Raw genomic sequence first — 25,981 nt, forward strand, 5'->3', positions numbered from 1 at the left:
CAGGATAGGTAGTACGATATGATCTTATCGGAAATAACCTTATGTAAAGGATAAAAAACGGTTTGAAATTTTATTTCTTCGATGCTATCATATATAACAATTCTTATATGTTCCGATAAATGATTTCATATAAATTAGTAAACGAATCTGCTGGAAGTATCAATGTTACAAATGACTTATCAAAGAAAAAAGTCATTTTTGAATATCCTTGTGAAAACAATCATGAATGCACAGATTACGAAATACAAATCTTTCCAGGCTACTACAAGTTTGAACTCTATGGTGCTTCTGGTGGCCATTCTTCAAACTTAATCAGCAGTTATATCTACCCAAACGGAAATTGCATTTCCAATTCAGTTATTTCATCAGTTAATGGCAATACAGTGTGTAATCCAGTTGGCAGTCGAGGCGGTGCTGGTGGATTTGTATCGGGAAAAATAAGAATAAAAAATTTGACAAAAATAAGTTAGTAAACATATAATGGGTACGGAGGCACTGCGCGCCTCCTTACCCATTATATGTGAATTTGACACTTTACGAAACCGCTAACGTATATTTACAACACAAACGCAAAAACTAACTTAACCTTAAATATTTACAAAGCCGCAAACCACTTCACTAACGAACTCACTAATGTAAAAAATAAACGTTCTCACTATCGTTCTCACTAACGACTTCACTAATGTTCTCATAAATTTTCCTCAATATCTTCATCATCAGTGTTAACCCTATTGTAGTCATACTTGAAGCCATAAACTTTCTCTAACTTCTTAACGTACAATTTACATAACTTACATTCGTCATCGTATGGTTTAATGATATAACTATTTCTATCTTTATACACAGTCAATGAAAAGTCAACTGGTCTCGGATGTATTTGAAAGAACATGTTATGCTCAGGAAGGAAGAATAAATGTTTAAATGTATGTTTGTTATACTGTGGAATTCGAATGAGTTGCTTTTGTTCTGTCATTTACATCCAAATAAAAAATTTTCAGTAAAATAAAAAATAAACTTAAAAATTAATGATATCACCACCCTCACACGTATGAAAACATAGCACAAAAATAAATTTAGGTGAAGTGGTGAGATCTCACCTCTTTTTTCACCCTGTTGAATTCATTGCTTTATAACTCTCTTCCTTGGTTTCTTTTTAGTTGCTTTCTTCACGTCTGTCTCCAACTTGACTCTCTTTCTTCTTCGTCCGTAATGATACCAGTTACTTCCACCAGTCAATGGGTCAAATGGTCTTTCGTAAGGGTTTCCATACATTCCATAGGGACCATACGGAAGAACTACTAGTGGAGAAGAAACATTTTCTTTAGTTCCATCGAATCTATTTAAATGCATTGTTTCACCTTTCATCTGGTCATTAAAGTCTTTTGCGTGTTTTGCAAACTCATCGTCCTTTCCTAAAGCATTTTCTGACTCAGTCGCAACCAAATTGGATGCTTTATTTATGAGCCCTATTTTATTTAATCTTAACTTCTTTGCAACCCAGCCTCCAATCTTCCCTTTATTTGCATCTAATGTTTCGAAACCCTTCCTCCACTCATTTTATTTACTGCGTCATAAGCTCCAAGTGCTTTTGCTCCAAATGCTAATGCTTTTGTTCCCATTGCGCCTAAAGCTGCCCAAGCTACCATTTACACCATATTAAAATCATCTCTCTTCAATATTATCTCATAAAAGTTCTCGTTACTGGAGAAAGTCAATGAAACATAAACGTTCTCACGGGCTTCGCCCTCACCGATTTGCGGTCTATCTAACTTATTTCTTATATCATCTATACGCTTCAAAATGTCTGAACAATTGCTAACATCTTCTACAACAGTTATTTCATCATGAATGACCTTCAAGAACAAGCTCATTTAATATGCTATTAAAATCATCTCAATAATGAGTCCATCCTTTCCGTCTTTGGGTAGCACAACATCTTTCATTGAAGAAGGTTCGACAAGTCTTATGTTAAACTTACTGACAAAGTTTGTTATACTATAATGCTTCGGCGGCGAATACATGTAGTTTGAAAGACATAATATAGATTCTTCAGCAAATTCACTTATACTGGATTTTATAACAATGTTCTCACGAGACCAAATACCACCAATTGACAATCTTGTAAGCAATCCTGCTGAACCTTCTACTGTAAAACGTCGATGGTAACATTCCACGAAGGTCATCTATTGACATCGTTGAGTCACTGTATTTAAATATTTTCTTAAAGCAATCGTCATTATCTAACCATGCAATAGCTTTGAAGTTTTCATTCGAATATACATCTGCTTCATTAAATGTAAAACCTGACTTCTTTGCAGAGACGACTTTAAAATCTATTGAGTTTGTTTCAAAATTATATGCTATGGTAACTTCTGAAGGTAATGGATGTCCTTCCGCAGTCAGTTGTTCTCTCACTACCGTTTGAAGCTTTGTATTAAAAACTTTCATGTCATCTCCTGTATCTAAGTTCACATACACAGCAACAGGAAAACTATCTTGCTTCTTTGTTTCATCATTATACTCAAAACATTAAAGTTCTTCAATAATATTGTTCTTCCTGCTGGAATACTTCGAACCTGTCTGATTTCAATAGCTTTCTCACCTCCTACATACTCTACCCAGTGTCTTGGATATTCATAAGTATACTGACTTTCTTGAATTTTTGGTTGGTTTCATCATAACATGTTCATAGTATATCTTTATACTCTTATCAGTTAGACTCGGTGCTATGTTCTGAATATTTCTGACTTGCATTTTTAATGGAGATAAAATGAAGCATTTAATACATGACGTAGATGAAGACATGAATGAAACAATGAAAAGCTTAACTTTCTCTCATTCTTCCTTTCAGTAAGGACTATGAGTTCTGTTCAAATGGTGTTTATTTCTATTGTGGAAAGATGGGTTCAGGTAAGACATTTAACCTCATTCGTCATATACTCATAACAGAACGTTTAGGAAATGACTCATATTATGACCAAATCATTATATCAGCAACTTCAGACTCTATGGACTCAACAGCGAAAACATTTATGTCAAAAGTTCAAGCCTCTGTCGTTAAAGTTCCAGACAGTGAACTCATTGAATTTCTTCAACGTTACATTCGACGTAAGAGGAAATATTATGCCATCGTTGAATTTATACAGTCAGGAATGCAAAAGACTTCTGAGGAGATGGAAAGAATTATTGACAAACACCACTTACGTCAGTACTCAGGAGTTTACGATATGAAACGACTTACAAATTACATTCTGTCAAAACTTTCAAAATACCCCTTCAAAAAATATCCTTCAAACACTTTATTAGTTTGTGACGACTTCGCCGGAAAAGGTTTAGTTTCAAAGCCTGACTCACCATTAGCTAACATCATAACTAAAGTCAGACATTACCATTTAACTGTAGCAATACTTATGCAAACATGGAGGTTTTTAGCTTTAAACATAAAACGTCTCATAACTGACTTCGTTATCTTTCAAGGTTTCTCACGCTATGACATTGAACTCATTTGGAAACAGTCAGGTATAACATTACCTTTTGAAGAAATTTGGGAAGCATATAAGTCTCTCATCTCTCCTCGTTCATACCTTGAGATTCATATCATGACTAATACCATTAAAGTCAAAAATATTCCATGGGAACGACCAACATTGTTTTAAAGTTTAACCTTCAATTGACTGATGGTAAACAAATTCCATGCATCTCTGTCGCCATTTCTGTTAATATTTTTGCTGTCATTCATATCATCCACTTCCCCATCCGTTAGCTTTTGAGGATATGCGTTAGAATAGCTGTTCTTAAATGAAGGCTTTTCACCTTTGAGAGCATAAACTCTATAACTTTCTGCATACTTTAATGTTTGAACCTCCTGAGCCATCATTGACATAAATTTTTTATAGGCTTCCACCCTTTGTTCATGTTCCTGCTTCTTCCCTTAGCTCTTTTGTTCAGTAGTTCTACATCTTTATACACAGCACCTGTCTCAGTGAATTCAACAATATTTTCATTCGTTAGCTTTACATTCAAACCCTTGTCGAGTATATTTTCATTTCCATACATATAAAAAGGTTTTTATTCTATATGAAATGAGAAGCAAATCCATCTTAGCTGGTGCCGTTAATGTTCCAATTGAAACCAACATCAAATGTTGGACTCACGAACGACAAACAATATTGTCATAAGAACTATAGTTCAGAGTGTTTGAAAGAACCAGAACCAGAACTTAAGTCGGTGAATTTAAACACAGCTTCAAACGCTAACGCTACATCAGATGTTAAGTTAGAGTATCCACCACTGACCAAATTCTTTCAAGAGAAGCCAACGACAACCCTTACACAAATTTCAAACAAATCCTTCAGATAACGTAGACCATTACCTTCTTCAGTTATACCAAACAATTTTACTCAAAGACGATAAGAAGCTTTTGACAAATTTATAAGCAAGAACCAAAATAATTCTAACAAAGGAGGACCTTGAAAATGTTTATCTCACGAATAACAGGAAACAATGTGTCATTGACTATCTCGACCCTGAAAATCGAATGCTGTGGTCAAACTCCACTATTCATGAAAATAGGTAACATCCGCATCATTGAAACACCAGGAACTACAGGAGTTGAGTTTAAGTATAAATATTCGAACGAGTATACAAAACTTTCAACAGAATATAAACTTTGTTTGAAATATGTTTTAGTAAATTAAAGCAGTCAGTCAAAAAAATTTCAAGTTAGCAATTTGTAATATCTATCCAAAACTTCTTCAACAGTATCGAACTCATCTTCATAATGCAAACCTAATCTTATTGACTTGGTGCAGTTTTCACTAACACATATTTTCTGTTCTCTTGACTGACATAACTAACTCATTTGTTTCATCAAACAGCAACAACCAAAGTTCATGACCTAATACATAACATTCATACTTTATATTTTTAGCTCTGAGTTCTTGTAAGCTGTTGCATTTAATATTTTCTTAAAAAGTCAACTTCAACAGTCATTCGCACTGGTGCCTTCAGTTCTACAGGCTCTCCTTGAAAGTCAACAAGTCTGAATTGCATGTCTTTCAAATTATGAGGACTAATGCGAACCCATTTACCTAAATGAGTTGCTATGACAGGAACGTTTGGATATGAACATTGAATTGACTGCATAACAGAAAGACTTATATTCTACTGAACCTTTACTATTAACTCCTGAAATGCCTGTGACATTAGCTATTTTAGACTCAATGTATAAACAATTACCATAACATACGTATGGAACAGATTTCATCTCAATCGTTTTGTCAACACTTTTCAAAGGAAATGTCATATGGTATGCACCCAAAAGAAGTTGTACTCTATGACTCATTCGTGTTATCTTAAACTCCTTCGCATAACTGAACTTCCAAAACTCCTGCAATAAGTTTAACATTCATTAAGTTTTCTTCGTTATCCTTGTTTATTGTAGTATTTATGAGAGCATTTAACACAGCTAATGTTTCCATCTTATATTCTACATTATTGTGAAATCTTATTTCGTGCTTCTTTCCATCTATTTCAATCTCCATGAAATCTGTTTCATCTGTTATAACGAATGAAGCGATAGTATTGAAGTCAACCATTCTGAATGCAAGCGCCTCATTCTGTAGACCTAAGTTTGTTTGTAGCTTTACTGTCCCGTATTCGTTTGGGTCTGTACTTTGCAAATAGAACACATTTTATTCTCATTAAAATATGAGTATAGCTGCATATGCGTATGAAGCTGACAGAGCTAAACGTTTATATTTTGGTCAATACTCTCTCACACTTACTGACAAATATATTGTTATCACTGATGGAAATAGAGAAATACATAACATGGAAGGACTATGAAAAGTTTGACCCTATTTTAACTCCATGTACTATGCCGTTTATAAAGGACGGTGAAATTATTGAAAAAGATAATACAACCGTATATAGGTCTGTTTATGAAGCATTAGAATATATGTTGAATCATAACCCAAAAAGATTTGACCCAAGCACTACACCATGTGCAATGCCTTTTATTAAGGACGGTGAAATCGTAAGAGTTCCGGATTCAACGGTTTACACAGCTGTTCAAAACAGTTTACAAAACATTTTAGCGAATATCTTTAATTCAGAAACTACAGAAATAAAATTACCGTATATAACAGATACTAAAGAAATTAAATCAAAAACGACAACATTATTTACGTCACTTAATGATTTAATGAATTATATCATTAATATTCCTGCACCAACTACAGCATTTGATCCAAACTCGACGGTTTGCAGTGTACCTTTCATAAATGACAGTTCATTAATTACTTTAAGGGATTCGACAGTTAATGAATCATTAAAGGCTTCATTAATGAAAATCATTGATTTTAACTCATTCATGAATACATATAATTCATTCATTAATGTTTCATATGCTTCTAAAGAAGGTGAGCCAAAAACTATTGATAAAGCGGTGTATGAAATAAAAAGCATCAACGACGAAATTGAATTCGTTAACTTTTGACGGTGATAGTTTCGTTAATGACATAACATCGGGGAAAACAATTTTAACGAAAGAATACTTAAAATCTCATGTTAGTGAGTTCGTTGAAATTGAAAAAGAAGGTGGAATTAAGTTCGATCCACTGAATTTCATTTTCAGCTTAGCGAATGCGGGTGTTAGTTTCGCTGAATGGACAACTATACAAAGTGAAATAAATGCAATATGGACGTTTTTGGGGTCAAAAGCGGGAATGGTGAGCTTGTAAATGCTGCAAGAACATTAGGTGAAACAGGAAATTTTGTAGATGGTTTTAAAAGACTTGTTTCAAATGTTTTAACAAACACAAAGAAATTATTTAGATATACCATACATAACGGTCAGATTTTCGAACAGAGATAGCAACAAACCCTCCGGTTATGGCTGCGTTGATGATGGTTAGAGATATAAAACCAGTAACGACGGGAACGAAGAACATGAACAACAGGATACTGGTCGGGTTATTCGAGACATTAAAAACGTGTATCCTGAAGTTATTGATTTATTTAGAGGAGTTAATGATTCAATTTCAAAACATTCTATAACCCTCGATGAAGAGAATAAATTAACAGATTATATATTCGTCATTATTGCAGAATTAATGAAGAGAATAAATGAAAAAGGAATTGGTGATATCATTAATGTCAGCGATGTAATGATGAAAAGAAATTTTGACTCATTATTTACAAAACCAAAAACAGAATATAGTCTTTATGACGTAATTACCGAATTAATGAAAAAGATTAATGATAATAAGAGTTCTGGCGGAAGAGTTGAATTAGAAGTGAATGCTGTTAATGAGAAATTAGCCGAAAAAGCAGACAAAAATGAGCTTTTAGCTCTGAGTGATAAAGTCAAGAACGACGTTCATTATATAACTTCAGACGAACAGATTATAACGGACTACCATGGATATTTAACACGAAGTGATGAAGCGAAGACAAAAAATGTTAATGAAAGAAGATATAAATACATTCGTGCTAAAGGTTATGACATAAGCTGTACTGTACAGTATGATGTAGCTAAAGCACCAGAAGCATTTGTTATACCGGTGAAATTTATGCCTCTACTTTCAATGTTAACGGTGTATTAGTTGAACCAAGATTTACTTGAGAGTTAAGTCAAAAATAACTTTTGAAGATGCTATTAAAAGTAAAGCTGACAAAGTTGAACTTGAAGCAATGAACAAAGTTTTGAAATCTCATAAACACAACATCTCCGATATAAATGAACTTCAAGCTACATTAAATAGTAAAGCCGACAAGAACCATACACATAAATCCTTCACTACTGTTAGAGCAGACGACATAATATTGAACTATACCCTTGGTTCAAGTGCACCTTTAGAGAATCCAAGTACAAGCGTAAAAGATACACTAAACTCCTTAAATAGTAAATGTATGAACATTGAAGGTCATGTCAGAAACTTTGAAACACATGAACTACCAGCAATGTTAGATAAGAAAGCAGATAAAGAACATACACATAAATCCTTCACTACTGTTAGAGCAGACGACATAATATTGAACTATGATTTGGGTTCAAGTGCACCTTTAGAGAATCCGAGTACAAGCGTAAAAGATACTCTTAACAGTTTAGATAACAGTTGCAGGAATATCGAAGATCATGCCAGAAACTTTGAAACACATGAACTACCAGCAATGTTAGATAAGAAAGCCGACAAGAACCATACACATGAAGAATTTCAAACAATCAGGATTAAAGAAATTAAGGCATGCATTGAAGAAGTAACAAAAACAGGAAGAAACGGTGCAACTGTACATGAACAAAGAATTTATCCTCCTACTTTTCCTAATGGTTTAATAACAAACAATATAAATATTGTAGATGGCAAAAGATTTATAAATGTTAAACATGAACTTCTAACAATGAAGACTGAAATACTTCAAACATTATATCCTGTTGGTTCTATTTATACGTCAATGAATTCAACAAATCCAGCAAGTGTTTTAGGTTTTGGTACGTGGAAGCAGATTGTAGATAAATTCTTATACTGTGCTAACTCTTCAAAGCAAACAGGAGGTTCAAAGAAAATTACTGAAGCAAACTTACCCGCGCACACTCATACAGGAACTACAAACACAACAGGTAATCATTCACATTCAATAACAAAAAGAGGTTATACAAATCTTGCAGCAGGTTCGGATAGACAGGGAATGCATAGATATGATATTTCAAGTGACCCAGTAGATTCAAGCACAGGTATTTTCTGTGGAACCACAGGAAATCATTCACACACTTTCACAACAAATCCAACAGGCTCGGGTGCAGATTATATGCCACCATTTATGACTGTATTTGCATGGTATAGAGTTCAATGAACACGCTTGAGCCTAGAATAAATTCTTTAACTTTACATAAATGAGCTTGAAAGAAGTATTCGAACAACATCCATGGAGGTCATTTAAGAAGTTCAATGAAGCTGCAAAGAGTTGGGGATTTACTAACAGAGCTGAAGTGAAAAGGTTCTTTGACAAAAATGTTGTACATCAAACAAAAATAAACCCTTACGACTACTTTTTACCAATTTACTCCAACACTCCTGACGCATACCAATTTGACACTCTCATTCAAAGCAGAAAAGGAGGACATAAACCATTCCTCATCTTCATTAATGTTAACACTCGTAAAGCTTTTGCGTATATAATGAAAAATAAAGGAACTCGTGAAGTGTTAAGAGTTTTACAAAAGTTTGTAGCAGAACATAGCCCAAGTACTTTAACATCAGACAAGACAGTGCATACCATCAGCAATGAAATCACAGATTTTCTCATTAAGCATAACATAACTCACTACACTACTGAAGACCATAACCATAACATACTCGGCATCATAAACCGCTTCATAAGAACGCTCAGAGATTTAAACCAAGAGCGAGACTTTACCGAAGAAACAATGAAACATTTTCTCGAAGTATATAATTCCTCAACACATTCTACAACAGGACATACACCAAATTCAATGACACAACAACAAGAAGAAAAGTATATACAAAAGAAACGAAGCCAAACAAAATATCAGAAATTCAACACAATTTACCCTCATTCCTGGTACAAAAGTTCGTGTAGTTCTTGACGACAAACCGTTGACAAAGAAACGTTTAAGGTTAAGTCGAAACTATTATATCGTAGACTCTACGCAAGGTAATGGATATCTTATAAAAGCTGCTGACGACTCTATTGCGTTTTACCCTCGTCACAAATTAGTTGAAAGTAGTAATGGCAAACTTGCTGAAACCATTGACGAAGCAAAGCGAGGAGTGGTTATTGAAATACTTGGCTACAACATAAACGATGACACTTATAAAGTAAGATATGAAGGAGGTGTTGAAGATGTTATACCATCTAAGAACTTGAGAGAGTCAAAGACAACACATCTGGGACCATTAGAGCGGGAGTACTGGAAAGACAAAAATAAGCCAGAAAGAATAAGAAAATTCTTCTAAACTTTTTCATTAGATGTAAATCAGACATGAATGAGAACAGTCATGATATCATTAATGGTACCATTTATTTTTGTCATAAATTTACACCAAAAATATATTTTAGGTGAAGAGGTGAGATCTCACCCGTTTTTTCACCTCTTTTTTCACCCTCATGAATTTTCATGAATTTCCTTAAGATAGAAAAAATAAAGTTAGTTTTATTTTTATTTATTTTTTTATTTTGTATGTAAAGATATGATTTCAACAATCGGCACAACAGCAATTCAAGCCACAACTACAGCACCAAACTCGCTAGTCATGAATCCTACGTCAATGTTAGTAGAGATGAAAAACTTCATTCCTTCTTCATATACTTTCGAAACAAAAATCCAGAAGATAAAGCAAGAACTGTTAACAAGTAATTTAGACTGTACCGCACAGGATGAAGAAAATGAAGAATATCTTTATGACATGCAGGACCTCATCGACCATTTACCTAAACTACCTGAAATTCAGCAACAAAAACTAACCATTCCCGAATTTGACGAAATTGAAGTCAAAGCAACTGACTCAGTAGAAATAAAGAAGTTCATACGAAAGGTAAACTATGAGTTTCTAGGATATCATTGCAACCATAAAGTTATGGACAAAGATTGCGACATGGTTTATAAAAATATTTCTGACCTTTACAAATCCGAAGAATTTAAGACATACGACAACTTTGTTTCATTAATTGCAGAATGTGTATGGCAGATAAGAGATAAAGATAGAAGAGGTAAGGTATGGAATGAACAGATAAAACCAGCAGCTTTTGAGTTAAAGAAAACCATTGACGCCTTAGTTGTTCTAGCTGGTTTTATTTCAATGTATAACGCAAAAATGATGCCGCAATGTTCAAAATGTAAAGCAGCAATAAGAAAATATAACTACTCAGTCAAAGAGATAGAAAGAATGCGAAACGACTATGCAGACTTAAAGAAAGAAGCAGAAAAGCCAGCAGAAGATAAAATGGATATGTTGACATTTCTTAATAAAAACTATTCAACAGCAGAAGATTTCCTTCTGTCTGACGTCAAGAAGAAGTATAAAGAAACTTTCGGTATCGTTAAAACATTCGATGTACTAAAAGAAGAAATAGAAGCTACGAAATTGTTTAGGATTTCAAATATACATCGTACAATTCATGTAAAACGCTTGTGAAAAAACAGGTGAGAAAACAGGTGAAAAAATGGGTGAGATCTCACCTCTTCACCTAAACATTATTTTTGCTGAAAAATGACCAAATTTCATGAATTTTCATAAAAGATAAAAATAAAGTTAGTTTTATTTTTATTTATTTTTTTATCTTGTATGTAAAGACAGTAATGTCAAACATTGAGTTTGAAACAGTAAGAAAGATTGACAATGACACCAAAGTGGTTAGAATTGGTGATTTAAACGTAAGATACTGTAAGAAATACAACAAATATTCTTTGTCAGACATTATAACACCTTCTGGAAAGAAAACAAAGGACTGGGTTAGAATTGCTTCTACTCAGAAAATTTTGACAAGAAATCCTGAGCTCATGATATCGGTAAGATTCTATGGAACTACAGCATATCTCATTGACAAAAGTCTTATACCAATAATTCTTCTGTGGATTGACCCTGTTGTTGGATATAACTTCATAACTTATGGTTCATTCGACTCAGAACGTTGCAGTGAAGGCTTACTTTACATCGTTCAGAAACCGAAGGACTTCAATACAAAGAGATATAAGATAGGAAGAACATATAATATAACTCAAAGATATGACAGTACAGTCAATAGAGTCAAGGTTGTGTTCGTTAATGATATGAGAGCCGCAGAAACAGAACTACTCGAAAAGTTTGAGAAAATGTATGGTGCTCCCATAAAAGGTAAAGAAACGTTTGAAGTAGATGAGATAGATAAAGCTATAAAATTATTTGACGAAGTTGCTGAAAAATACATGTAAAGCGTTTATTTTTGTCTTTTGTGAAAGTCAGAAAATAACGCTAATTTTTTCCTAACAAAAATTTTTATCTTGTATGTAAAGACAATAATGTCAACATCAGAGAACACAACAACTGCTATCGTTCATGAAGCCATAAATGAAGAATACGAGTACATACAGTATAACAAACAGTTACGTCTCATTCGTTCAGTCAAAGACGATATGTACCAAATGCAAAGTATAATGAATGCTCTTCGTTCTACAAAGCAAGCATATCATTGGTTTGAAAACCAACAGACAAAAGAACTTTTAGAAGAATTTCCTCATATAATTGCTTTGCAGAATGAAGAGATTCCGTATGAAAATCGCAAGAATTTGGCTCCTTGTTTGAAAGGTTATTATGTTCATAGACTTTTAGTAAACGCTGTAGCAATGTGGGCTTCACCTCGTTATGCTTGTTATATTTTCATGATGTTAGATGAACTATATAAAGCAAAAGATGAAGTCATTGAAGCAAAAGACAAAAGCATACAGAAAAGAATACCGCGTTCAGTACCAAAAGGAAAGGAAAAGAGTTATAGGTATATGATTTATACTGAAGAGTTGGAGAAAGAAGAAGATAAAGATATGGTTATGTTGCATTTAGTCAGAAGAAACAACAAGAGCTTTTATGACCTCGCTAAAATATATAAATCTGACAGAAACTGGTTCTATCGTGAAAACTTACCGATTTCAATGACACCGAATGAGCAAATAAAGGAAATTGTCAAAACTACTCTTCCTCAAACACACTATGACATCAAAGGTTGCACAATACTTACATTCAAAGAAGACTTACCATTACTGAAGGAAAAAATAACAGAATATTTCGATAACTTCAAAGAGGAAGAATGAAGTCACGACAACATTAACGAAGAGAGAATGAGGTGAAAAAAGAGGTGAAAAAACGGGTGAGATCTCACCTCTTCACCTAAAATATATTTTTGTGATATATTTACACTCATTTACGAAGAAGTCATGAATCCTACGTCAATTATGTTCGACACTGATAACATTAACGATAACATAACGATAACATTAACGATAACATAAATGCTCCATGTCAATTATGTTCGACACTGATAACATTAACGATAACATTAACGATAACATTAACGATAACATAAATGCTCCATGTCAATTATGTTCGACACTGATAACATTAACGATAACATTAACGATAACATTAACGATAACATAAATGCTCCATGTCAATTATGTTCGACACTGATAACATTAACGATAACATTAACGATAATATTAACGATAACATAAACAATAACATTCATTTTTGCATTAATCCTGCTGTGTTGTCAAAATGTCATGTTGTCATCATTTTTAAAAGAAGTTAATTAACCTGGTGACATGGTGACGTAGTGACACCATCAGTTATTCAAAAATATATTTTTGCTTAAATAGCTTCAGGGTCTATTTCTTCAACCATTTCACTTCCTTCGTCAATGTCAATAGAAGCTTCTTCAACCTTTGGTAAGAATTTCTGTATAACATCTTTGTTCGTTATTGTCTTCAGAGATGAAGGATAATATTTCACATTTGTTTCACCCTTCTTATATTCTTTCTGTTCGGAAAGATTTAAAGCAATACTGAAGAAGTCAATGTTAGAGTTCTTTATGACAGTATAATGAGTATCTTTGACATTCACGAAGAAACTCTTTTGTTTCAAAACTACTGCTAACTCTTGTGAAGTATAACGTTTGCGGTCAATGACGATAGCTAATGGTCTGACATACTGACCAAACTTAGATTCTTTCACAAACTTCTTGTTAAAGATAACATTAACATTTGAAGCATTATTGAACTCATTCTTGATGGCAGTAGCGAGAGCATTGTATGAAAAGAACTTGCAATCTTGCATGTGTTTCATTAAAATAAAAATATTAAATTATTTTGAAAAATAACTTTAAAAATCTAATCTAATTTTTTCAAAAAATATTTTTTTATTTCCTACTAAAGATGTATCGGAAGTTGTCTAAGTTAGAACACTCGGAAATAAAACAACTTCTTACAGAAGCTAACATAGAAGTAGCAAAACATTACGCAACAAACAAAAAAGCACTCGCTGACATCCTCAATGACTATAATGGTGCAATAAGTTATGATAGAATTCATGAGTTCATAAAGCCGCAACGCGGCGAGGACGAAGTCCATGCAAGAGCATTTCCTTTAAATGACGTTGCTATTGACTTATATCATAGACGTTCAGTACCTCATGAAGTAAGAAGAGAAATGTTTGACATAACAAATGCAAACGTTGGTGAAACAAGAAGAAGAGACGACACACTGAAACAACAGAGAAGAGAGATGTTTAAAAGTGCTATAGAACAAGTTCGCAAAGCTAACGATGTCATTCGTTCCATTGACGACAAACCAAAAGAAGGTGAGAGATGGTTAAAGAAAGATGAAGAGAATAGGAAGAGAAATGTGAAGTCAGGCAATAGACTCATTGACTTTAACATCGAAGCTTTAGATGAACCAAACAGAGACTACTTACACAAACATTTCGGTAAGGTTTTCATGAGACTCTTAGAGAAGATTAAATAAACTCCCAACAAGATGGATGGTATGTTTAAAACTTGGTGGAAAGTATGAATGTTCTACGTTAAACCTCAATAATATTGGAAATTACTACATCAGCTCTTGAAGGAGAACTTTATATCAGAGATAGAAGCAAATGCTGCAGGTATTGTTGAAATGCACTATGACTTCTTCTTGACAAACATAAAGAATCTTACCGAAATAAAGATGTATGATTTAACAGAATATGAAGGCTTAACGATGTTAGATGTAAAGAAAGGCAAACCAAAAAAGAGACCATATAGAGATGAAAGCACACTGACAAATGACCAGAAAGCCATTTTGGAAGCTCTTAAGCAAACAGGAAACCCAGCACTTATAGAAAGCTTTTGGAAAGATAATGGTGAAAAGAAGTTTTATAAGAAGAGAAGCGGTCAGTTCTGGAAGTATCTTTGCACATTACCTATAAATCTTGAACGCTACCAAATCTTCAATGAATTGAACAAAAGAACTGCAACACTTATGACAGAAGACAATTGTTTCGTTTATGCTTGCATTCAGGCTGGAGTAGATGGAGAGACTATTGACCACATGAGAGAAGTCATTCGTGTTAGAGACTTTCCTCAAAGTAAAGTACAAGAAATTTCTGACGCAACAGGTATAGCATTTAATGTTACCATTGGTTATTTCAATGACTCAAGACATAATGAAATAAAGAGATACATACCAAAAGAATGTGAAACTGTTAGAACTATTGACTTACTTCTTGTTGAAGACCACTACATGCTAAATGAAAGATTACCAATGACAACATATTTCATTCGCAACTATATAGAAATCTTGAAGGAGTGTGGTGGAATGAACATTGAGAAACAGATGAAGATTTATACAAAGAGAGAAGATAAATATGTAGTTCGTTATGATAGAACAACACCGTTATGGGATGTTATGAAAACATTGTGGGAGTGCAAATATTTCGAACCTATTTCTTATGGAGAACTTTTCACATATACGACTGACTTATATAAACAGAACCTTGCACCATTTAAAGACTTGTCATATGCTCCAAAGTATTGTGTACAACTGAAGAAGAAAGCCGAGTCAAAAGAAGTAAATAAAGCTAAATGTAAGTTCATTCCTGAGCACGTTTTCTTTGCTGACTTTGAATGCAATACCGATGGCTTTCATAAAGCTTTTAACATCTGTTATGACAGTGAAGATGGTTCAGTGAGTGAAAGCATTTGGGTCAGAACTGTGCAACAGAATTTTTGGAACGACTTCCTGACAAGAGTTTAATATATTTCCATAACCTCAGTTATGATATAAACTTCATCTTAAGACACATGACAGAAGTGAAAGGAACTCCCATCATTAAAGGTTCACGAACAATGCAAATAACTGGCTTATATAAAGGAAGGGCAATTATTATAAAAGACTCTTACAGTGTTATAAATAAGAAGCTTAAACTATTTCCTGCTATGTTTAACTTACAAACAGGACCGAAAGAAGTATTTCCATACAACTACTACAGCAGTACTTTGTTAGCAAATGACAACAGAACTGGTGTCATTTCTGAAGCATGTAAGTTTATCCGGGATGCAGATACATTCATGAAAAACATAGATTCCATCAAAGGTTGCAGAATAGATGAGAACCACTTCGACTTAGAAAAGTATAGCACATTTTATTGCAAACAAGATGTAAGAATTTTAAGAGAAGGTTTTGTTAAGTTCCGCAATGACATATTGAAAGAATTTGATTTAAACGTTTATGACTACGTTAGTATTTGTTCAATTGCTAACAAATTATTTGAGAACAGAGTGTACTTCCCGAATGGAAATTTATATGACCTCTCAAATAAACCAAGAGAATTTATTTCACGCTGTATTCAAGGTGGAAGATGTATGTTGTCAGATAACATGAAACAAAAGAGTAAAGAGAAACTCATTGCTGACTTCGATGCTGTTTCATTATATCCATCAGCTATAGCAAGACTTTATACTTTAGAAGGTATACCGAAAGTATTGAAGGAAGAAATGTTAAGCACAGAGTATCTCATGAGACATTTATTCGATGACGACCAAAAGGAACCCATTGGTGAAAAGTTTATGTCTGGCTTCTTTGTTCTCATTAAGATAACAGAGATTGGAATACATAGACACTTTCCATTAATAGTTTGTGACCCTGAACTAAATCCAGAACTTAACGTTCCCAGAAGTTCAAACACTTGCTGTCTCATGTATGTTGACCATATAACATTACAAGACCTCATAAAATATCAAGGCGTCAAATGTGAAGTGTTGCAAGGATACTATTACGATGGAAACAGAGATATTAGAATAAGAGATGAAGTAAAGAAGTTGTTTGAGTTAAGGTTAAAGTATAAGAAAGAAGGAAATCCTTTGCAAGAAAATATAAAGCTCATTCTGAACAGTATTTATGGCAAAACTATTCTATCTCCTATTGAGTCAAAAATAACCATAGTAAATGACAAAGATGCTATAAGATATGCCATCAGAAACTACAACCATATAGTGAAGTTCGAAGGTTTGGATGTTCAGATAAAACTATTTTCAAGCTAACGAAAAGCATTTGCAGACACTTTAACTTCTGTCCACTTGGTGTTAACATTCTGTCTATGTCGAAGAGAATAATGTGTGAAGTATTCTGTACTGCTGAGGACTTAGGAATGGACATCTTTTATAGCGATACGGACAGTATGCATCTCTACAATGAAGATATCCCTCGTTTAGCTGAAGAGTTTGAGAAACGTTATGGAAGAGTTCTCATTGGTAAAAACCTTGGTCAATTTCATAGCGACTTTGCAGAAATCACAAAAGATAAACAAAGTTTAGCATACAAGTCAATATTTTGTGGAAAGAAGACTTACATAGACTTACTCACGAATGATTTAAATGAAGTTGCATTTCACTGCAGAATGAAAGGCGTGAAGCAAGATGTTATTGCTTTAACCGCTAATGAAATGTTTCCTGACTCTGTTCAGTGTTTCTATGATGAAGATAAAGGTTTAATGGTTCCGCAAGGAACATATGACAAAGACTCTGAGTTCAGTTTAATGAAACTTTACAAAGCACTTCACGATGGTCAAGAGATTGGATTTGACTTATGTAAGTCATGTCAACCTTGCTTTGCTGAAAAGTTTAACTTCTCAATAACGACTAAAACAAGCTTTATTCGTAAGTTGAAGTTCTGAGGTCATTTATTTTTGTCAGCAATGAGGTCATTTCGTGATAAAAATAAGCCGCTAGCGGCAAGGGCGAAGCCCATGTGGTCATTTACAATACTGCGATGGTAGAGTTTAAGAGTTGTGCTTCAATATAGAGACAGTCCTTATGGTCTGGAGGTAAGAACACTGGGCAGTTATGGTCATGAGTGGAGAACATGTCTATCCAAAACTCACGATTGAAGCCAGTTAATTTATAGTATTTAGGGTTAGGAAGTGGTGAAGTTCTTGTATGACCAATGAACTCATTTTCAACTCCCTTACTTAAGTTTGAATATAATATAGCTTGCTTTCTATCCCAAATGCCAGGTGTTACAATCTTTGAAAATTCATTTTCCTCGGAAGCATTGCATCATAATTGAAAACATTCTTGAAATCATCACTTGGTTCAGAGATTTGAAATCTTATACGTAATGGATTTTCTTTCTCTTTAGCGACTTCATTGAATGGTGAGAATACAACAAACTGACAGTCATGAGTTCCATCTTCATTTTCATTAAATTCATAATGAAAGTCTATAAGTTGTGGCTGACTACCTTCTTCTTTCAGTTGTGCAAGAAACTCACGTAAAGGCTGTAAAGTTTGTACTTCAATGTTAAACTTTTTCTCGAACATTTCATTAAATGAAATCATACATTGCAACAATGTTGTATCGTCTTTAAAGTATTTGTATATGTGAATGTTTTGGGCGCTTAAAGACTGTTCGTCATTTTCTATCTCGACTTGAAGTATAAAGTCAACCTTTCTGAAAGCACGTGTTATATACATAGATGTTATGCCAATGTACTTCTCTTCATTTATGTTCACAATCCAGTCTGTTGGAAACTTAAACGTTACTCTGTTCCCCTTTATTTTGACGTCAGGGTTTTCACTACTGAACGCAACAGATAAAGGTATTTGTCTATACATTTAATTCGGATAAAAATAAACCATTTACTCTTTCTTTGCTTCAGCTTCTTTAGCTTTTGCTTCAGCTTCTTCTCTAGCTTTCTTCGCCAGCAAACGTGGGTTCTTTTGTCTTCCAGCAGCTAATGCAGCAAGTTGTTTTTCACTAAGTTTTCTCTTTGGTCTCTCTGGCTTTTGTTCTTGTTTTTGTTCCTTCAGTTCGGATAAAATTTGCTCACGAATTTCTTTCTTCAATGCTTCAACATCTATGACCCCTTGGATCTTGTCCGTAGGGCTTGTCTGAGTCATTTGACTGCAGATAAAAAACAAAATTAAAACTTTAACCGATGTAAAATGAGCTTGTCAAAATCAGAGCGAGAGTCTATTATATTAAATGACGCAAGAGGAATACAACATCCTTTCTATTACGTAAGTCAGAGTAAAGATGGTAAAATATACGTAAGAAAAAGAAAGGTTCCATTAGCGAATGCAGAAAGCGACAACATTAAGGTGTATGGCAAGGGTGAAGTCCACGAAGCCCATATAAAACCTTCTGTTCAAACTGAAAAGTCAATAGAACAAGAAGAAAAGAAGCCAGATGTACTTTCAATAACGAACCAAGAGCTTATTGCAAAGTTCGTGAATTTCATTGAAAAACAAACCGAGTCAAAGAACCCTGACCCACCAGTGAAAGAAGTTGAGACAAAAGAGAATGTACAGTTCATTGAAAATGTCAAGAAACAACTTCCACCACGAATGCCAAGAAGAAGAGTGAGAATAATGAAGTAAATAGATATTTTTATCTGAAGTAAATACATGCAGAACGAACAGTTAAACGAATTTACTCCAGCAGAGCATATTCATCAGATTCGCTCATATTTCGATATCATAGACAATGCAGTTCAAATTGGTGACACTAATAGAAAATATTCTGACGCAAAGATTCCATCACAACCTGGAACTGCTAAAGATAACACATGGGTAACATTCAATCTCTCACCTTCTGGTGAAAATATGTTGGACCTTTACAATACATTCATTACGTATAAATGGAAGGTCAATTTATTGTAGATAAAGAAATTGGTTCAGGTTCCAATAAAACAAACCCACCAGGATTTTGGATTGGTTTCGATGACGCTTTCTATGCAGTTGCTGGATATCAAATCCTTGCAAATGGTCGTATCGTATATTCTCAAGACAACGCAAGAGAAGAAGCATATATAACTTCAAACTCACAAACTACCGAACAAATAAAGAAAGTAGATGTTTTCTCAAAGACTCGACATGAAGATGTATGGAGTCATTCGGGAACATGCAGAACAGGACAAATTGTTAGTGGTCCAATTACAGCAGGAAAATCATTTGATTTTAAGCTTCGTTTAAGAATTCCTGTTAGAAGATTCCTTCCATTAGAAGCTATTCGATTTATTCCAGCTTTTGCAGGAAACATTCAGCTTAAAGTAAAGTTCAGTAGCGACGCCTTACAATGCACATCTATATCTGTAAATGATATCATTGCTTTCAATCCAACTCTTAAAGTTGCATTTGCTTCAGATTCAAATCCACCGACAAATAAATTTGTTCCATGGAATGAACCATTCACTATGATAACGAAGGCAGTAGAAGCTAGTGGAACAGTTACTATTACAACTGTAACCCAGCAACTATTTCGAACAAAGATGGATTTTAATGAATGTTTCATTCATCCAAAGTCATTCTCTTTAGACCCTAACATTTATACAGAACTTGTAGAACATTATGCAAACGAGGCTTTATGTTTTCCTGTTAAAGTTATGGATTGGATTCCTATGGACGGTTCATTCTCAAAGAATACAGATAGTTCAAGTGCAACATTTACAGCAGCTTATACGCCTATTAATGTTAAAAGTATTTGGGCACTATTTAGAAAGAAAGACAACTATTATGTTAATTTTGAGAACCCTAAGTTTAAATATCTTCAGCTTTCCATGGGAGCTTATGGAAATATGCCTGCAGAACCCGAAAAATCATATGGACCTGTATTTTATGAAATGGTTGCGAACGCTTGCAATACAAACAATGATATGATTGGATTTAATGAAGATGTTATGAGGTCATTGGTGGATGATGGTAGTGTGGAACATAAATGGGATAGCTATGACAACACACATTTCTTATGTGGTTTTCCAACAGAAGTGGACTTTTGCTTCCAGCAAGGTCAAACATCTACTGCTCCAATAACATACAAATTGTCTGTTAAAGGACCTATTGAACTAGCAACTGAAAACGTACCAAAGCCACTTATTGGATTTATGAGGGATTGTTGCTTTGCCATTCAGGTGCGTGCTAATGGAATCCCAATAATAAGATTAGATGACTATAACTTAGCTACGGACGACAGTGAGGAATAAAGGATGAACGTTTATTTTTAAAGCTTATAAATGAGTTCTTCATCAAGCTCTCGTGAACCTTCACCATCTATGAAACAAACTTTACCAAACGATTATGGAGCACCTATTGAATATTTCTTACGAGCTGCACAATGGCAAAGAGCAGTCTCACCAAGGTTAGGTGTTCCACCAGCTCCTGTCAAAAATAGCATTTGGTCAAGTCCTTATATAAAATATGGTCTCCCACTAGGTTTGCTAGCTACAGCAGGAGCAGTTATGATGTTGAAAAGAAATAAAGCAAATGTTGTAAATAATACTGAAGTAGCTGAAGTTAAACAAACTCCAACACCTTCGCCTTCACAAGCAAAACCTTCAATGACTCCTGAACCTATGGAAGTACAAACTCCTGTTCAAAAGTCAACTCCTAAACCGACTCCAACATTTAAACCAGAACCTACTCCTCAAATAAATCGTAAAACTCCTGCGTTTCCTTACTGAAAAAATAACGTTATTTTTATTTAATATTAAAATTTTTATTTGATTGAAATGACAAATAAAGTCACTGAAGCAATGAAACAAAAGTTTTTGGTAGAATACATTAAATCAGGAACTATTCCAGAAGGTTTTTACATTCATACTATGAAGGATGGTAGAGTTCAGTTTAGAAAGATAAAGCAACCATTAGATAAAGAAGGAATTTTGAGAAAGATTAAACTTCATGAGGACAACATTGCTAAACTTAGGAAGAAGTTAGAAGAGTTGGAGAAAGGAAGAGAGTTATAAAGCAATGAATTCAACAGGGTGAAAAAAGAGGTGAGATCTCACCACTTCACCTAAATTTATTTTTGTGCTATGTTTTCATACGTGTGAGGGTGGTGATATCATTAATTTTTAAGTTTATTTTTTATTTTACTGAAAATTTTTTATTTGGATGTAAATGACAGAACAAAAGCAACTCATTCGAATTCCACAGTATAACAAACATACATTTAAACATTTATTCTTCCTTCCTGAGTATAACATGTTCTTTCAAATACATCCGAGACCAGTTGACTTTTCATTGACTGTGTATAAAGATAGAAATAGTTATATCATTAAACCATACGATGACGAAGGTAAGTTATGTAAATTGTACGTTAAGAAGTTAGAGAAAGTTTATGGCTTCAAGTATGACTACAATAGGGTTAACACTGATGATGAAGATATTGAGGAAAATTTATGAGAACATTAGTGAAGTCGTTAGTGAGAGCGATAGTGAGAACGTTTATTTTTTACATTAGTGAGTTCGTTAGTGAAGTGGTTTGCGGCTTTGTAAATATTTAAGGTTAAGTTAGTTTTTGCGTTTGTGTTGTAAAATATACGTTAGCGGTTTCGTAAAGTGTCAAATTCACATATAATGGGTAAGGAGGCGCGCAGTGCCTCCGTACCCATTATATGTTTACTAACTAAATATATGCCACAATCGGTGGCCAAGGAATATATGGATACAAAAATATTTCAAAAGGATCTCTTAACTATCTTCCAGAGAATATGATCCCTGGAGGATATGGTGGTGGCGGAAGCGCTTCAAACCTTTTTGATTCATCCAATCTAAAATACTCAGGCTCAGGTTCGGGAGGCGGCCAAACAAGTGTCAAATTTCTCATTAATGATTTATGGCATCGAGTAATAGTAAGTGGAGGCGGAGGGGGCTCTGATAATGGTCCAGAAAACTCAGACAACGGATCAGGAGGCGCAGGAAGTAATCTTGTTGCTCAAGGTTATTGGAATGCAGGAACTTATACTGATCAAAAAGTGGCAAATTCATTGTCAGGTTTTACCTTCGGTTCTGGAGAAGCTGCCCAAGAGAATGGATCGAAAAACGAAAACGGAGTCACGAAATCAATAGGGTCTGGCGATAGACCTGGGTCAGGAGGAGGCTGGTTTGGAGGATTTGCAGGGCATTCTGGATATGCAGGATCTGGGGGTGGAAGCTCTTGGATTTTGACAAAAGATGCAGTAATCCCACCTGGTTTGATAGAAGCCAGAGATGAATTTTATGAATATATTGATTCCCAATATTACGCATTTAATGAATCAAGTGATTACTATTTTGATCATGCTGTTCATGCCGCAGGTGTTTGGGATGGTAATGGAAAACTCATAATAACCCAGATCGATGAAATGCCAAATTCATGTCATGTTATTGCACCTATAGTATTTTTATCTTTATTTAGAATGTCTCTTTTTGTTTTTATTACTATGTAATAAATATTAAAGATGATTTTCCACAAATTAATTTTTTTTCTTGCAAGTAAGAACCAGCTAAAAATACATCTTTTATTCACTTACAATTTTCTGTCAATCGCATTTTTTGACAATCTCACATATGAAGTTTTTTCCCCATAAATAAACAGAATTTTTCTTTTTTGTTTTATATTTTATATCCACATGCTTTACCACGTCATAGGTATCTTGTAGATCTGCAAAAAATTTAAGTTTTATATTCCTTTTGTCAAAAAATTAAGAGATAGAGTCATAGAGTTCAAGATAAAAAAAGTAAAATAATTCATTGAAATTTCAAAGTATTACTCATTTACTCAGTCACAGTTATCACTATATTTATTGCTGCTATAAATAGCATCGAATAATATAAACGATGCACACATGAATATCTTTCCCCGATTGAATAGTCTTTAATTGCACACCAAAGTCTCATTTTATCTGTAGTATGTTCAGATGTATCATAATATGCTGGAAGACCTTTATTTTTGAACCAATCTAAAGCATTACAATACATCCCTACACTATAGAACCAACGATTTAAACCATCAAGAAATGTATCAGGATTTGAAGCAGTTTTAACAAGACCACCCCATTCTTTTGAAGGTGCTTCTGTAATACCAGCTTCAAATCCTGTAGCTGTAAAAACATCTTTCTTTTCAATATCTTGAAGTGGAGATTTCTTCTGTTTCCATGTATTTAGAAGATTAAGTGATGGATAATCAATAATAAAATGTCGGAATCCGTCTTTCATAACATATTTGGGGTTGTCAAGGTCATAAAGAATTGAAAATTTTCCATTGTCGTTCGTTCTTCTGGCTTCGATCTCATCTTTGAAACAATTTGATTTCGTATAGTTATGCTCAAAAACAAGCCGATACAACCTAAAATCGTACTGTGCATATAACACACTATTTAAATAGTAGCCTCGTAAAATCATTATTGGAAATAATTATGAAATCGATTTCAAACAATTTAATCAAATTTCAAAGATTCACTAATGGTCATATCTTTCATATTCAAGAGATTTGTATTAATTGCAATAAAAATAGGAATGTCTTGTTTCAAAAAATAAAGAACGATTATTTTCCATTGAAAAAATTGGTGGATAATATCACTATTGTAAATATGGCAAATAAGCTTGAAATATATTTGTTCTGATGCCAAAAACATATGATGACATTGTTAAGTTCTGGGGCCTAAGCTAAGCGTAAAATCCCCATAATGAAAACTTACCAATCGATTGAATGAAAAAAAAAATAGTGGAAAATTTCGGAAATCAAAAATAATATTCTTTTATTATTAACTCATTAATTACTATGCTATTAATAATTAATTTATTTTTTCAGGTTTATCATAACATGTATTGATGACACATACAGCATCGAAAAATATAAACGATGCGCACACGAACATTTTTCAACAATCGAATAATCTTTAATTGCACCCCAAAGTCTCACTTTATCCGTGGTATGTTCGGACGTATCAAAATATACAGGTATACCTGCTTTTAGAAAGTGATCTTGAGCAGTGCACAGCATCCCTACACTATAAAACCAATAACCTTCACCAGGGATGCCATCAAGAAAAGAATCATTGCAAAATTTGGATTTAACAAGACCTCCCCAAGTATCTGAAGGGATTTCGGTATAATTGACATCAGCTTCAAATCCTTCAGCTGTTTTAACGCCTTTTTGTTCGATATCTTGGAGAGGAGATTTCTTTTGTTTCCATGAATTTAAGAGATTGAGAGATGGATAATCAATAATAAAATGTCGAAATTCATCGTTCATAACATACTTCGAACTATCTAAATCATAAAGAATTGAAAATTTCCCATTTCCACTCGTATTTTTTGTTTCGATCTCATCTTTGAAACAGTTTGACTTTGTATAGTTATGCTCAAACACAAGCTGATACAATCTAAAATCGAACTGTGCATATAATATACTATTTACATAATGACCTCGTAAAATCATTATTATTAATGTTTCTCAAATGAAGTACAAACAATTCAATCATATCTCAAAGACGTAATAAGATTATTGGTTTCCATTTTTATAATCTATATATTGGTTTCAATAATATTAGCATTAGTTTTCTATGAAATCTCATTAATAAAAAACGATTATTTTTCATTGAAAAATTTTAAGGTAATTATAGAAATATCAAGAGAGAAAATAATGTACAGAGGACTGTGATATATAAATTTTGTTGGCAAGAACATTTGAGATAAATGTTGTAATCTTTGATTGCACTCCATAATCGAACTTTCGATGTTAAAACTTCTTCAGAGTTAGTTTTACCAAAGTATGCTGGTAAACCACCATCAAGATAATGTTGTGACGCTTTACACATTATTCCTATGCTATAGAACCAATGTTCAAAGCCTGGTATTCCATCCAGAAAAGAATCAGGACATAGTATTGTTTTAACAAGGCCACCCCAATCTCTTGAAGGTGCTTCTGTAATACCAGCTTCAAATCCTTCAGCTGTTTTAACGCCTTTTTGTTCGATATCTTGGAGAGGAGATTTCTTTTGTTTCCATGAATTTAAGAGATTGAGAGATGGATAATCAATAATAAAATGTCGAAATTCATCGTTCATAACATACTTCGAACTATCTAAATCATAAAGAATTGAAAATTTCCCATTTCCACTCGTATTTTTTGCTTCGATCTCATCTTTGAAACAGTTTGACTTTGTATAGTTATGCTCAAACACAAGGTCAGG

General features: G+C 33.7%; 15 protein-coding genes and 4 pseudogenes across 19 annotated transcripts, besides 1 other annotated feature; 13 read left to right on the forward strand and 6 right to left on the reverse strand.

The window, feature by feature from the left end:
* Positions 1 to 464: 464 nt before the first annotated feature.
* Positions 465 to 22,433: a mobile genetic element.
* Positions 1,872 to 2,193, reverse strand: TVAGG3_0724990 (annotated as a pseudogene). The gene has a single exon. A coding segment is annotated over exon 1 (322 nt).
* On the forward strand, positions 2,804 to 3,656 carry TVAGG3_0725000 (annotated as a pseudogene). The gene has a single exon. A coding segment is annotated over exon 1 (853 nt).
* Positions 8,897 to 9,794, forward strand: TVAGG3_0725010 (annotated as a pseudogene). Its single transcript has one exon. A coding segment is annotated over exon 1 (898 nt).
* On the forward strand, positions 10,602 to 11,159 carry TVAGG3_0725020 (organellar and viral DNA polymerase type B; the record flags this gene model as incomplete). Its single annotated transcript, XM_051244281.1, has 1 exon — positions 10,602 to 11,159. The coding sequence occupies one exon, from the start codon at positions 10,602 to 10,604 to the stop codon at positions 11,157 to 11,159; it is 558 nt and encodes a 185-aa protein (XP_051090868.1).
* On the forward strand, positions 11,540 to 11,935 carry TVAGG3_0725030 (organellar and viral DNA polymerase type B; the record flags this gene model as incomplete). Its single annotated transcript, XM_051244282.1, has 1 exon — positions 11,540 to 11,935. A coding segment is annotated over one exon (396 nt), but the record flags the coding sequence as incomplete, so codon positions are not given.
* TVAGG3_0725040 (KilA, N-terminal/APSES-type HTH, DNA-binding family) lies at positions 12,023 to 12,537 on the forward strand (the record flags this gene model as incomplete). The annotated part of the gene is made up of 1 exon (XM_051244283.1): positions 12,023 to 12,537. A coding segment is annotated over one exon (515 nt), but the record flags the coding sequence as incomplete, so codon positions are not given.
* TVAGG3_0725050 (uncharacterized protein) lies at positions 13,382 to 13,838 on the reverse strand (the record flags this gene model as incomplete). Its single annotated transcript, XM_051244284.1, has 1 exon — positions 13,382 to 13,838. A coding segment is annotated over one exon (457 nt), but the record flags the coding sequence as incomplete, so codon positions are not given.
* Positions 13,928 to 14,277, forward strand: TVAGG3_0725060 (organellar and viral DNA polymerase type B; the record flags this gene model as incomplete). Its single annotated transcript, XM_051244285.1, has 1 exon — positions 13,928 to 14,277. A coding segment is annotated over one exon (350 nt), but the record flags the coding sequence as incomplete, so codon positions are not given.
* Positions 14,765 to 15,797, forward strand: TVAGG3_0725070 (annotated as a pseudogene). Its single transcript has one exon. A coding segment is annotated over exon 1 (1,033 nt).
* TVAGG3_0725080 (organellar and viral DNA polymerase type B) lies at positions 17,427 to 17,702 on the forward strand (the record flags this gene model as incomplete). The annotated part of the gene is made up of 1 exon (XM_051244286.1): positions 17,427 to 17,702. The coding sequence occupies one exon, from the start codon at positions 17,427 to 17,429 to the stop codon at positions 17,700 to 17,702; it is 276 nt and encodes a 91-aa protein (XP_051090873.1).
* TVAGG3_0725090 (uncharacterized protein) lies at positions 18,074 to 18,641 on the reverse strand (the record flags this gene model as incomplete). Its single annotated transcript, XM_051244287.1, has 1 exon — positions 18,074 to 18,641. A coding segment is annotated over one exon (568 nt), but the record flags the coding sequence as incomplete, so codon positions are not given.
* Positions 18,666 to 18,926, reverse strand: TVAGG3_0725100 (uncharacterized protein; the record flags this gene model as incomplete). Its single annotated transcript, XM_051244288.1, has 1 exon — positions 18,666 to 18,926. The coding sequence occupies one exon, from the start codon at positions 18,924 to 18,926 to the stop codon at positions 18,666 to 18,668; it is 261 nt and encodes an 86-aa protein (XP_051090875.1).
* Positions 18,972 to 19,406, forward strand: TVAGG3_0725110 (uncharacterized protein; the record flags this gene model as incomplete). The annotated part of the gene is made up of 1 exon (XM_051244289.1): positions 18,972 to 19,406. The coding sequence occupies one exon, from the start codon at positions 18,972 to 18,974 to the stop codon at positions 19,404 to 19,406; it is 435 nt and encodes a 144-aa protein (XP_051090876.1).
* TVAGG3_0725120 (uncharacterized protein) lies at positions 20,411 to 21,007 on the forward strand (the record flags this gene model as incomplete). The annotated part of the gene is made up of 1 exon (XM_051244290.1): positions 20,411 to 21,007. The coding sequence occupies one exon, from the start codon at positions 20,411 to 20,413 to the stop codon at positions 21,005 to 21,007; it is 597 nt and encodes a 198-aa protein (XP_051090877.1).
* Positions 21,038 to 21,484, forward strand: TVAGG3_0725130 (repellent protein 1 family; the record flags this gene model as incomplete). The annotated part of the gene is made up of 1 exon (XM_051244291.1): positions 21,038 to 21,484. One exon carries the CDS (start codon positions 21,038 to 21,040, stop codon positions 21,482 to 21,484), a length of 447 nt encoding a protein of 148 aa, XP_051090878.1.
* Positions 21,533 to 21,769, forward strand: TVAGG3_0725140 (uncharacterized protein; the record flags this gene model as incomplete). Its single annotated transcript, XM_051244292.1, has 1 exon — positions 21,533 to 21,769. One exon carries the CDS (start codon positions 21,533 to 21,535, stop codon positions 21,767 to 21,769), a length of 237 nt encoding a protein of 78 aa, XP_051090879.1.
* An 83-nt stretch (positions 22,434 to 22,516) lies between the features above and the next one.
* Positions 22,517 to 23,233, forward strand: TVAGG3_0725150 (glycine-rich protein family; the record flags this gene model as incomplete). Its single annotated transcript, XM_001321506.1, has 1 exon — positions 22,517 to 23,233. The coding sequence occupies one exon, from the start codon at positions 22,517 to 22,519 to the stop codon at positions 23,231 to 23,233; it is 717 nt and encodes a 238-aa protein (XP_001321541.1).
* Positions 23,234 to 23,508: 275 nt separating this feature from the next.
* On the reverse strand, positions 23,509 to 24,188 carry TVAGG3_0725160 (uncharacterized protein; the record flags this gene model as incomplete). Its single annotated transcript, XM_001321505.2, has 1 exon — positions 23,562 to 24,188. One exon carries the CDS (start codon positions 24,186 to 24,188, stop codon positions 23,562 to 23,564), a length of 627 nt encoding a protein of 208 aa, XP_001321540.1.
* A 1,217-nt stretch (positions 24,189 to 25,405) lies between these two features.
* On the reverse strand, positions 25,406 to 25,855 carry TVAGG3_0725170 (uncharacterized protein; the record flags this gene model as incomplete). The annotated part of the gene is made up of 1 exon (XM_001321504.1): positions 25,406 to 25,855. The coding sequence occupies one exon, from the start codon at positions 25,853 to 25,855 to the stop codon at positions 25,406 to 25,408; it is 450 nt and encodes a 149-aa protein (XP_001321539.1).
* Between the last annotated feature and the right edge of the window lie 126 nt (positions 25,856 to 25,981).

This window comes from Trichomonas vaginalis, chromosome III (genome assembly GCF_026262505.1).
Source record: "Trichomonas vaginalis G3 chromosome III, whole genome shotgun sequence".
In the NCBI taxonomy this organism is placed as follows: Eukaryota; Parabasalia; order Trichomonadida; family Trichomonadidae; genus Trichomonas; species Trichomonas vaginalis.